The sequence below is a fragment of the Colias philodice genome, chromosome 11 (genome assembly GCF_061535455.1).
Source record: "Colias philodice isolate Cphi_HAF_F1 chromosome 11, ilColPhil1 Martin Lab GWU primary, whole genome shotgun sequence".
Taxonomy (NCBI): Eukaryota; Metazoa; Arthropoda; class Insecta; order Lepidoptera; family Pieridae; genus Colias; species Colias philodice.
In genome coordinates, this window is record NC_143096.1 from 10528715 (window position 1) to 10542180 (window position 13466).

Consider the following 13466-nt stretch of genomic DNA (forward strand, 5'->3'; position numbering starts at 1 on the left):
AATGTTTGAGTTTGAGTTTAAAACCAATAGTGTGAAAATTATACAATAAACATGTAACACATATTTGTTAGCGCGTATTGGTAGGTATTACGTACTTACTACAAATATAATATTTCTTAGATATCTTTACTCGACCAAAGTCAGGAATTTAATTATTATTTGATAATTGAATGATTATTAATACTTTTATCCAATTGATTATTATTAGAATAAATAATTAACTTCATCAATTGATTTACTTTTAAATTATAATTTTACAGGTAAATTATGAGAGCTTTCATAAGTAATTATATTTGCATATATATATATATATATATATATATATATATATATATATATATATATATATATATATATATATATATATATATATATATATATATAATATATATATCTACAACGCACCCATTTTACAATTCAAGTCTAAAATGAAACTAGAGTCGCATTTATTTTTGAACATACTGTAAGTGAAATTGCATAAGTGTGAGTACTGTGAACATGCCAGCTTTCCCTAATTGACCGATAGAACTATTGATACATATTTTTTTTTAATCCTGTCCGGTGACGTGCCGTGACGGTGACTGATGTGTGTGAGTGCACCCTAAATTGAGCTTACTGTGGGACTAGGTCGATTTGTGTAATAATGTCCTATAATATTTATTTAATATTCTTGTGAGTCAAAATATACCGTCCTACAGGTAAATTAGCTTGGAGAAATTTTTGCGTTTGTAGTAGTGTATGGTCAGCAAATAAAATAAAACAACATTTTATTTTTAGTTTTTATTTTATACAGGGTTACTTGTAAAACACCAGCAACCTCGCAGGACAAGATAGCTAACATCATAAGTAACAACATTTCTTCTACGACTTTTGGCATAACACAATAAATTATTTTTAAATGATTTTTTAAACTTTTATTGTACTCTCCTTACATTTGTAAGTCTATGTTCTATTAATTATCGGATGGACGACGCGACGCCCCCTTCCCCCTCTCGTTCGCTTTTTGTTTACGTAATTTTTGGGAGGCGTAGAGTTTATAATATTCAGACGGAAAATTAAATGAATATTTATTTTTGTATGAAAATAAAATCTAACAAATTATCAAAAGTCGAAATGTTGTTACTTATGATGTTAGCTATCTTGTCCTGCGAGGTTGCCGGTGTTTTACAAGTAACCCTGTATATATAAGGGATTTTAAATTAAACTATATGTGTTTCTCCTCTGAAAAAGATGAGACTTTATTTTAATATTTGCACATTTAACATACATATAACTTTTACATTAACAATGTTACTAAAATGAAAAATTTACTAACCTGAAAAAGAAACGACATTTAAAGTTTAATTCTTTAGTTTGAGAAGTCAAAGGCTTGCCTCGACCATGTTTTAACACTGGAGCCATATTGAATTAACAATATAAAGTTACAACACTTACACACAAATTAAACACTAGTTATGGCCCTGCCTTCATACAAAACTGCTGAATACGCCGTTCGCACGGGAATAGAATGTGGATGCGATTTCCCTTAGTTAGCATCCAAGCTTACGTCTTTATAATTATTAAACTGTATAAATTCATTCTTTAACTCCGGTCTGCATCGTGCAGTTTCATTTGGGGCCTCCGGCTGCGGGACATGTAATTCACTTTAACAAATATTATAACAATAATAACAAATAATAACAACAATCAACAAATACAAAATTTAACAATTAAACTATGTAATAATTATATTTTTTTAATGAAAATAATGTGTGCTTTATGTTCTAACGTTACCAAACGACTGCACGTGGCACCTGCGGACAGCGTAAACTGGTTTATTCTGGTTTTGTGCGTGTTTCCACTTTCCACTATCAAGTGACGATTTATTTATTTGTTTTGTTTCGTAATTATTATGGTCAAATATTAATTATGAAACAAATTATTATGGACACGATATTTTATTGTTTCACGGTAGTCGCCTTGTCGTTTGCTCAAGGACGTAAAATTGAATGATATATTTTTTTTTATAAAGTCAAAACCATTTTCTTTCAAATAAAAACTTGTTTTTATTGAAAACAAAAGTGTTGCTAGGAATAAGTATAAAATTAAATAGTAATGTTAGGATATCGAAACATTTTTGTATAGGCCAGAACGATATAGTGGAAACGCGATCTAAGATCTGAGTAATATATACACCACTACATATGCAAAAATTTCTCCAAGCTAATTTACCTGTACATCTACTATGTATTGGACATATCACACATTTTAATTTCAATTTTAACAGTTTAATTTTAACTTATTCTCATTCTCGTTTAGCTCTTTGATTGATCAGGATTATTGAAATGAAATAAGTATAAATTATTTTCAAAAGCCTTTATTTTTCGGACTAGAAATTTTACAGCATTATTATTGTTATTGCTTTTTCTTACATCTAAAATCTAATAAAATCTCATAGAATTACTCAACATTTTGTACAAGGCACTTAAGTACAACATATAAGGCACTGTTTTTATTATATTAGTGTATATCAATTAGAAATAAAATATTAAAATTTTTGTATAAAACTGTTATAAAATTATTAATATAATTATATTAATTATATAAAACAATATGGCACGTGCGTTTGGCATATACAATACAATATATTATCACTATTTTCTTTAAATTATATTGTTACAATCCACTTGAACTTCACTTATAAATTTTCTGCTATAGTGTCCACATATAATACTTATATCAAGGTTTCATAGATTTTAACAAATACTAAAAACAATGGTCACGTGTTTTAAATTTAAGATTCATTGAGTGTGAACTACACAAGTTAGATTGAAATTTAAACGGACACAGAAACTTTATTCAATTAAAATTATTAATGCATCAAATACACAATCAAGTCTTTGAAAGACTTTTTATAAATAGCAAATATATTATTGCACGCCTCATAAGCGAAGCGTTGAGGTGGGTACTACTGTCACTTCGCGCAAAACATCTGATTTTTCAAACTTAAAATGTCTTTATGTATCATACATTGCACTTGTAAGATAATACATACACACACATATTAAGAAAAAACATTATTTTTAACATTCATGATATTTTTGATGTCATTTTTGTTATTTAAACTAGTTAAAAAACAGTTTAAAAAAGTTCTGTCTTGGACGTCCGTGTGTCTGTATGTGCGGAGGATTTTCTTGTTAACACGATAGCGACCGAAATACTTTACTAATCGAGTCTTTTTTTTTCTCTTACGCTTGAGTATGCTCAGGAATAGAACCCTTTCATTTTTCAGGGTCTGATTCGATGTGGTTTAATTGTTATTAAATAAACAAAAATAATAATTAATAAATAATTATTAAAAAAAAATTATGAGGCGTGCACTTTTGGATTTTCCAAATTATTTATATTTACGACCAATTACAGTTTTATAATTTACTAACTGTAGCCAATTTAAGTACGAAACCTTATGTAAAATTCATTAAAGAATAATTTCCTAAATAACATTAGAAACAAATCGGTATATGGTAACTAAAGAAATTTATATATTAGGCAAGTATACATTTTTAGCTCATATCCTTCTTATAATAAGAATAAGGAAACCCTGTTTCATATATTTTTGGTTTCGTTCCTAATATTATAAAATATCATCTCATTACTAACGCACTATTATAACAATCGTAAATCAAAATGATCATTTCAATATAATTTGCTACATCTTCTTTACATATATCATCAATCATGAATATAAATAGATATTGAACATCATCCGTCTTGTTACAAAAACATAAATAAACCAAGTTTAAACCCAGACTATAGAGCCATGGTTTAACTTTAGTACAGAGGTTTAAACTTTTCCTTATCTATGGTTTAACGCTTAAACATGTTTTGTAATAACACTTTTACTTAGACCATGGCTAATGGCTTTAATACTTTTTTGACCCGGTCTGTAGTTAGTCCATGTTTTGTAATAAGACGGTATACTTAGTTAGGTTAAATTATAAAAATTAAAAAACTTAAATAATATTAGTAAACATATAATAAATTCTATATCTTTTATTGTATAATTTGTATGTTATAAATATATTAATTCATCATAATACTTGTGAACAACAATAATAAATATAACAAATTACAAAAACAGCACCGAGGCGAGTTTATGCGAATACTGAATGCTTTGTACCTGATAAATGCATTTTTTTTCCCAAAAAAGCAAAAAAAAATTAGAACGTCGTTAAACTATGCGGCTGGATTGCGAACAATAAATCGTTGTTAGACAAAAACTGTTTATACGCATCGGCCTTTTTAAAACATATCGTCACGCAACACGATTTATTTCCGCGTGACGACTTTTTAGTATCCGATTTACAGCACGTTTTATCTGTATCGCATGAACAGGTTAAGTTTTTTAAACTGTCCGCTACACTTGCAGGCGTGTGGTCGTCACACTCGTGCGTATAAACGCCGAATTCTTCTAAATTCGTATTATTATGCCGCTTGTGATAATCTAAAAACGTATTGTGGTTTGTATCGGTCGCTTTACCGCATCCGACCGCGCACTTCATTTCCGCGTGATCGCATTTACAATCAACGCACGAACATTTATCGTCGCAACGATCTTTTTTATCGCAAGTCGTGCAATCGTTGTTCGGATCGCATTTACATTCGACGCAAGAGCAAATGCCCGCGTCTGCCGCTAACTGTTCTAACGCGTTTCGTTTTGGTTTACCGAATATGTTTTCCGTTCTAACTACGTACATGTCTGAAGGAGGTTCGTTGTCGAATAGCAAAGTGTCTTCTAGCGCAAAATCTGTATTGAATAAAACTGAATTGGATGGATTTATTTCAATATTGTGTTGGACTTTTGATGGCGGTGGTGTGTTTAGTGTTCTATCGTCATTGAGAGGTTCGGGGTCTTTAAGGAAATCTATTTCAGTACTGAGTTTTGGTTCTAGATTGATCACAAGTTCGCTGTCATTAAACACTTTATCGCTAACATCTAGAATGTTCGGCGTATCTAAATCGAAAGAGCTTTGAGATATTAAATTAGCAGTTGGCGCTTCTGCGTTAAGATCTATGTAACTTTGCATGTGTGTAGGAACGAATGTCGCTAGAGTGAATATGTTTTCTGGTGTTTTTTCTTTAATGCTAACTGGAGTTTCTTGTATTGAAGCCGCTAACGCTGTGACGTCAATCCAAGGCGCTTGTAACTCTACTTCATTAGCGAGTGCTAATTGCATTGCTTTCGGTTTAATTTCCAACTTATCACTTAAAGGTATTTCAGGGACCCAATTATTCTTCTTTGCTTTATCATCGAAGGGGAGTAGATCGATGTTTGTTAGGTCGTAATTAATGTTAGTGTCGTTAAATTTGTTAGTGGCGTTGTCGAAGAGTAGTTCGGTAATGTCTACGTTATTGTTAGAGAGATTGGTCATGTCTTCCAAGCTGCTGTCTGTGGAATTAGATTCTGTGGTGATTCTGCCGAAGGATTCGAGCAGACTGTCCCAGTTCATTGCTCGAGGAGGTTTCGTGAGCTCGTTTTCTGTTACCTCAACGGTTGGCGCTTCTGTGTCGATCTGGAAGGAATAGACGTGGGAGTCAGTTAAAATTTAAATATTCATGTAATAATGTATTTTACCGTACAATTTAATCGCATGAAATTGGCAAAATAGAGGTAATCATGTAAAAGTGATCATTCTCTCAAAATAATAGGTTATCTACATCACACATACCTAATTTAAGACTGTGTAAAAGTTAATGTAAGTGAGGGTTAAACATAGACAATATAATATTATGACAAATGTAAATTGAGTTGAATTGAATTTTTGATGGTACAAATTTCCAAATATTTTCAGAACTTACAAATAGTTTCTTAAATTCTGCACCGCACGGCCAATGACAGATATTTTATACGACCTTTACAAATAACAAAATATTTTTTTATAACTACCCACCTGTTTCGGTAAAAGCGGCTTGAAAGTAGGCGTGGTTGGTTTCACAGTGTGCGTCCGTCCATGTGCCTTCAAATGATGCGACGCTGTGAAAGACTTGCCGCATCCTTCTGTTCGACATCTGTAGGAAATTTGTGAAAGAAAGTTATATAATAAGTTAAGTATTTCGCAAATTTAATGATTTTATATTTTAATAAAAAATTCGACACTCCGAAATTAAAACCTTTTTTTTTTCATCGTCATGGTGCAGACATAATTCGAAGTTATTATGTTATAGAAAAAATTGGTTGTCTGTAAAGTCGGTTTACTGACGATAGTTGAACGTGACAACGGCCGATTGTGCTTCTTTGTCGCTCGTTCCGCGCTCTCGCTTGCACTTCAAGCCTTACATGGAACGCCTCAGAGCGAGGTAACGCCGCATGAGTCATGTTTTTTCGTGCGTGCAGCCGGCTCTATCGAATTATAAGACGTTGTCACGTCAAAAACTAAAAAAAATATGTGAGGAAAAACTACATAGACCTACCATATTATTAATATGGTAGGTCTAATACACAATTTCTTATAGGATTTATAGGTAGCTAATTTTGATAATTATACCGATGTTATAAATATCATCAACCCTATATCTTAAACATCTATTTATTAACTTTGTAAAATGGAATATGTCTGTATGTATGCATGTTATTTTTCATGTATTTTTAAATAAACTATATAAACGTACTTATAAGGCCGCTCCTGTGTGTGTGTTCGTATGTGTTTCTTCAAATCGCTGAGGGTCGTAAAGAATTTCGTGCATTTGTCCGCCTTGCAATTAAATGTGTCTCCGCTGTGCAGTCTTTGGTGTGCCCTTAACCTGGAATTATTTAGCTTGCTTTAGCCCGCGGTTTCGCTCATAATTGGCTTATGTGCTACTATAGACTATAAAGTATGGCAAATTTGAAGACATAGTATTATAGTATACTGGAAGCTGAATGGACAATCGACTGGAATCTAGTTCCAGTCGCTTGTTATAAAAAAAGAAGTGTGGCACTCGGGGACTGCCGCGGTAAAGCTATTGCATGCTATGCCTTCAAGCCACACCTCCGTGTGGAGTGGGGAGCGTGAGGTTTTTTCGATACGGAATTTCTGGATTCGGTCCCCGCGCTCAAGGCCCGCGAGAGAAGCTATGCAATAGCTTAACTATTGCTAATCCAGATTATGATCAAATTTAATTGATAGCCTACTTGACGCTTTTTAATATTTTCATACATTATTATTTCTCCTATTAACTGAAGGATAAGCTTAGAAGTAAGAATATATCCAGAAACGTCTGGACGTTGTAGCACTGGTTCTATTGTTACAAGTGTTTATGGGCGGTGATGTTCACTTAACATAAGGTGGCACACCTGCCCCTTTAATTGCTCTGACATAAAAAAAACGTTGAAACTATAACAGTAAGAAGTAAGACAGTAGTAAGTATATCAATTTGTGAGTCATAAATATCATGTATAGTGAATTTTGTCTGTTAAAATACAAGTAGTAAAGGGATACATTGTATAACATGAAATTACTATTTCCTTGGTTGCGTTATATTCCCCAGGCGTATTATGTGTTTATATAACTCCTTAGTATTCTGAAGCTGTCTCATATATTTGCATTTAGTGCAACTCAAATACCTTAGAGACCATCGCTGTGTGTGATTAGATCTATAATAGCAACTGGAAAATGTATGCCATCGTAATTAGAGAGTGAAAACTTCCTTTGTTATTTAGTATCCTTTTATAAGCTTCACTATGAATTATAATTCATATTTTTAAGTTTTGATCGCCATTTTCATTAAACTTAAAATGCTAAACGAAATGTACATTTAGGACAGTAAATCTAGTTTAGTAGTGCTCTATTATCCAGAGCCGACCGCCTCCTTGGTTCAGTGGTTGACGCGTGTGCGTAGAACTACTATTATCCAGAGCAGGATAATAGTTGGAAATTTTAATTGTGTATCATGTTTTCGTATGATATGCAAAAGACTAATGTAAGTGACTTTTCTTTTTTGCAAGATAAGACAGATTTATATGTTTAGCCAGAAAATCGATTTACTTAATCGATATTAATTTTCCATTTTCATAATTTAGCATACACTATCAAAAAATACATGTAAAACTACGAGTTTAAGCTAGTTTTAAAATTGTACGACCTGTCTTTTATAAAAGAGTATCATAATACATCTGGCATATTTGTCACTTAAATAGAAACTCCGATAAATATCAATACAGGACCAGTGCCAAATACCTTCATATAGTTATGTGATCATTACATTGGCACTATGCGTCTACCGTTGAATACCTTCTTATCGACAATTTGTCAGATGTCAATCAAAGTACAGAGTAGGTACTGTTCAACATCAAACAGGTGTATTTATTTAAATGAAGACACAAGATAGGAAAGTTTATTGCGCGATTGAGTTGGTCTAGATTTGGATAGGTAGATAGGCAGTGGCGTAGCGTTTACTTCAGAAAACTTAGGGGCCCCATCAAATGTTTGTATGGGGCCCCTAAGTTTTCTGAAATTGAGTCCCCATTAGACTGGGGCCTCGTAAAATTGACATGGCATATACGATACAATACAATAAGAACTAAAATAATATTATAACTAGTATTTTTCTAAAACTTCGAGTTATGAATTTGCCTGTCTTTATGTCTGCTACTTTCGCATAACTATCGACGTAGTTAGGTGTATGTCGAAACTACGAAGCTACTATATAGGTACATAATAATTATATCTACTACCTATAGGTACTAAAAATGTCACTTAAAATTAATTTAATGTTTTCACATCTTAATTAATTAACTGTTATTCAGAAAACACTGATTATATCGCCGCTAACCATTAATTTTAAAACGCACAACAATATTTCACACCCTGTCAGCTAAACCTTTAGAAAATAAATTACATAATCAATGGAACTAAAAATAGATTAAGGGAAAAATGTATACGACGACCGCTTATTTATTATGTAGCAAAACTGTGGTTTAGAAATAGTTAAATTATTGCTTTCCAAATTGGAGTTTTATGTCCATGCGGTAAGGATTAAATTCGATACTCAATTAAACATTCTCGTAAGCTCATAGATATTGGCAGGTATCCAGAGAGTCATAAATCGAAATTACAGGCATGTTGTTTAGAAACTCGTGTATTTTAAACGAAAACAATTCACTCTTTGTGCGTTTCGCAATTATATGAATGATTAAAGCGGCCAAGTGCAAGGTTGCTGATAAAATAGATCTTTTTACTACATTATGTCACAGTATTATTTGTTATCGAATTTTTTGTGTAGATTAAAGAACGATATGGAAATTCATTTGTATGTAACTATAAGTGTCACGATTAAACCGCTGTACATATTTGGATGAATTTTGATAGATAAACAGTTCCGTATTTGCAGAATACATATTTTTACACGCGAAAATAAAACTTGAATAAACAGGGGATCAATACAAATGGTTATGCGAGTTGAAATAATAATCATTTCATGAAAACGCCTACAAACTATTTTCTATTGAAATGAAAAATAAATGTTTGTGAAAATATTACTAATTTTCATCATTCATTTTTGAGTAATAAACAAATGATTATTAACAGGCATATTAAAACAGTCCTCAAATCCTTGTGTTATTAGCAAATACGGTCATATTAACAAAGACACTTATAAGTAGTATTAATATAATACCAATGCTCTTGTGTGACGCAATTTTTACAATTTGGACCTATGCCTTATTAATATAGGGCAATAATTTGCCACTGCTGAGCATCTCATAATTTCTCAATTACATGTGTCCTACATTGTAGTATGTCTACACTATGCGAAATAAACATACATACACATTTTTTAACAATAATTGGAAAAATATTACTTCTTATTAATTTTTGAAGTGAAAACTTCTTTACCGGCGTTGAGCACTTTTTCTGTAATGGGTATAAAATCTTAAACTCGCGTCAGACAGGACACGTGTCCTGGCCTCGACCGGACGCTTTTTCGATCAGGTCACGTGACCTGATCGAAAAAGCGTAAGCAGATGGATATCAAACATGCTCAATGTTAATAATCAAGTTTTCACTTTGGCCGGCACTCCCGGAGTGCAACCAGTCTTTTTTTGCTCCTTTCAGTTATATTTTCCTTAATTCAGTAGGTGATTCAATATCGATTACTAATAAGTCTGCAAAGTCTGCTTTCTCTTTGAGTTAATTATGAATAACATTCTATAACTATTGAGCTATCTGTGATTCAACATAGCACTGCAAACAAAAAAAAAAAGACGCACTCGGGGACTGCCGCGGTAAAGCTATTGCATGCTATGCATTCAAGCCACATCTCCGCGCCCGTCGGAGTGGGGAGCGTGAGGTTTTTCGTTACTAAATTTCTGGATTCGGTCCCCGCGCTCAAGGCCCGTGATAGAAGCTATGCAATAGCTTAAAACTTCTTCATGTAATTGATATATACTTTTCCACAAATATACAGCAGGAAATACCAAAATTTTATGGCTCAAACCTACACTCGGAACTAATAATTTACTTTTTAAAAACATAGTACATTATTGTGCGTGGTGTATATTTTGAATTAGTGCTATTTTATAATATGTTTATCAGAAAAATACTTTCTATATTCTTTAGAAAAGTTGAAATATCTATGACTATGGATTATGAATACATTAGAGTTGTCTGGTCTATTATTAGGTCAGTTCAATTATTACTATAATACAAACAAATTAGTATAAGACCTTTACTCTATCAAGTTTTATAAAGTCTCCATACCTGTATAGTGTATTAAATGCCTTATTACAGTTCCCCATGTCACATGCAAACGGTTTATCTTTGGTGTGCGCTCGCACGTGTATCTTTAAACTGTATGACGTGAGAAATGCCTTGTTACACTGAGCCATTGGACATATAAACCTGTATTCACCTGTAAAAACATTAAATAGTTATTAATAATAATAAAAAAAGATGTGTGGCACTTGGGGACTGCCGCGGTAAAGCTATTGCATGCTATGCCTTCAAGCCACACCTCCGCGCCTGTCGGAGTGGGGAGCGTGAGGTTTTTTCGTTACGGAATTTTTGGATTCGATCACCGCGCTCAAGGCCCGCGATAGAAGCTATGCAATAGCTTAAAAATAACGAAAAAAAACAAATGAAGTGAGCATCTGTGCTTGTTTAAAGACTACATTAAAATAATATTTAAATTCTAAGCAAATAACTAAATGAAAATCCGTAGCGTAATTTCAGTATTATAACGCTTGATAAATAAATTTATTTCTTTGTTAATATAATTTAAAAAATATGGAAGGAGTTTTAAAGAATATTTATACTTACAAAAGGTGATCCAAGGTAAGCAGAGATTAAAAAAAAATTATTCGCTATGTATTTGAAAATACATATTAAGACAGTGATTGATATTCAATCCAAATTTTAAAGCATGTGTTTCTAGTTCTTGTGTCTAATATCACATCAAATTTTTATAACTTATAATATGTATTATAAATGATAAATTATCACTACATATAGTACAAAACAAAGTCGCTTTCTCTGTCCCTATGTCCCTTTGTATGCTTAAATCTTTAAAACTACGCAACGGATTTTGATGCGGTTTTTTGTAATAAATAGAGTGATTCAAGAGGAAGGTTTTAGTAGGTATATAATTTATTCGGTTTTAGACAAAGCGAGCGAAGCCGCGGGCGGTAAGCTAGTTATACTATAAAGCTCAAGAGTTTGTTTGTTTGTTTGAACGCGTTAATCTCAGGAACTACTGGTCCGATTTGAAAAATTCTTTTGGTGTTAGATAGCCCATTTATCAAGGAAGGCTATAGGCCATATATCACCACGCTAAGACCAACAGGAGCTGAGCTCATCATCATCATCATCATCATCATCATCATCATCATCACCACGCTAAGACCAACAGGAGCTGAGCTACAGAGGTGAAACTGCGGAGTGCAGTTAGTGATAAATAATTACCTTTATGTGTCTTCATATGCGTTCTCAAGTTACCAACAGTACTGTATGTCCGCTCACAGCCCTCATATTCACACTTATATCTCGCACTATTATCCTCCGGCTTTCGTTTGTTTTTATCCATAGTTGTCTTTGGTATTTCAATGCTTGGGCTTGATTGCTCATGTTGTCTACAAGTTGAAAGTGGAATTTATTATATGTACTCTATTTAATTCATATAAAGGCTATAGTAATTGTGAAGATTTAATTTGGATAGAAAGGATTTAGGTAAAGTGATTTCTACTTTGCATTTTTCAATTAATATTATTTGCCAAACAAATTGCAAGTCATTTTGGCACAGCATATAGGAAGGAGTTCTAATTGTTAAACTGTGAATGTAAATCTCTATTCCCCTCATTATTATATTTAAATTGAATAATTATCCTGCACTAAATTATAGTAAAGCAGTGTCTAGTTATGTTTTATTTAAGTTTAAAACAATTATATTTACATCATGAGATAACAGAAAAGCAAAGGATATTGTGTTAGGAAGTTGTGGTTTTATTTTAGTCTCTTATGAAGTGAAAAAACTATATAGTTTGTGACTGCAATGATTCAAGTTTATGTGTGAAAATATATTGCATTTGAAATGTTTTTTGTTATTTTTGGATTTAAAGCAAGAATGTTCCAAACCTCTTTTAATCAAACAGCTCTTATTATGACAATGTTCTTAGCAGCAACAATGTATTGGTTAGTAAGCCAAAACCAAGGCCATTATTGTGTTCCAATGCTTTACCAAGGAATATATACGCATTTTACCTTCCAAACATTAGTTTTATAACATTATAATATACTTAAACCCATAAGACGACACAAAATCAGTATATTCACATCACATCGTGATGGTAATGTACCAAAATAGAATGCCCAAAAAAGTCATTGTGGGATAAAGATCGCATATGCAGAATTCGAACAGTGCGAAAGAGATAAAAAACCATATTGACAAACAGCTGATTCAAACTTCTAGCAAAATAATACACCGCCACTCTATAGAATTATCCCGAAATCATGTAAAGAAATGAACGTTTTAAAACGGAATTCACATATAATGTGTTTGAAAGATTCATTACACTATCACTTACATTTTTGTTGCGGTTAATTTATCTTTTACACTGTCCTTGGGAATTATTTTGTTTTCCAATGTCACGGTAGTTCCCGCCGTTTCGTTAAGACATCGCGCCGAATGTGTTTCGAAAACTTTTTCAAGTATATTTGTGTTTAGGTCACTTGAGACTTGTTGGTTCAAGTTATTTGTTATTTTATTGACATAGTTATTATTTTCTAGATTTGAAGAGCCGCTGTCACCGAGCCATGCGGCCATGTTTGTTCATAAATAAATAATTTGACACTTGACACTTCTCTGGGTAGGGATGTTCCAAATATTTTGTTTCAAATTATCGATTTTTACAGAACTTTTTATGTACTTAATATATGAGTAATTTATATATGTAATTCAATTATATTTTGAAATGTACATATGTGCTTAATTACTTGAAGTCCTTACGCTTAATTAAA

At 32.3% G+C, this 13466-nt stretch overlaps 1 protein-coding gene across 3 annotated transcripts; it reads right to left on the reverse strand.

Moving 5' to 3' along the window:
* Window positions 1–3381: 3381 nt before the first annotated feature.
* Window positions 3382–13293, reverse strand: MTF-1 (Metal response element-binding Transcription Factor-1). Of its 3 annotated transcripts, none has more exons than XM_089701128.1 (6): window positions 13034–13293; window positions 11916–12082; window positions 10716–10866; window positions 6649–6780; window positions 5931–6048; window positions 3382–5552 (listed from the first exon to the last, which is right to left on the reverse strand). In XM_089701128.1, exons 1-6 carry the CDS (start codon window positions 13270–13272, stop codon window positions 4200–4202), a joined length of 2160 nt encoding a protein of 719 aa, XP_089557254.1. In that variant the 5' UTR covers window positions 13273–13293; the 3' UTR covers window positions 3382–4199. The 3 variants fall into 3 exon arrangements, with proteins under 3 accessions (XP_089557254.1, XP_089557256.1, XP_089557255.1); XM_089701130.1 differs by lacking the exon at window positions 13034–13293 and adding an exon at window positions 12711–12827; XM_089701129.1 differs by lacking the exon at window positions 6649–6780.
* Window positions 13294–13466: the final 173 nt, after the last annotated feature.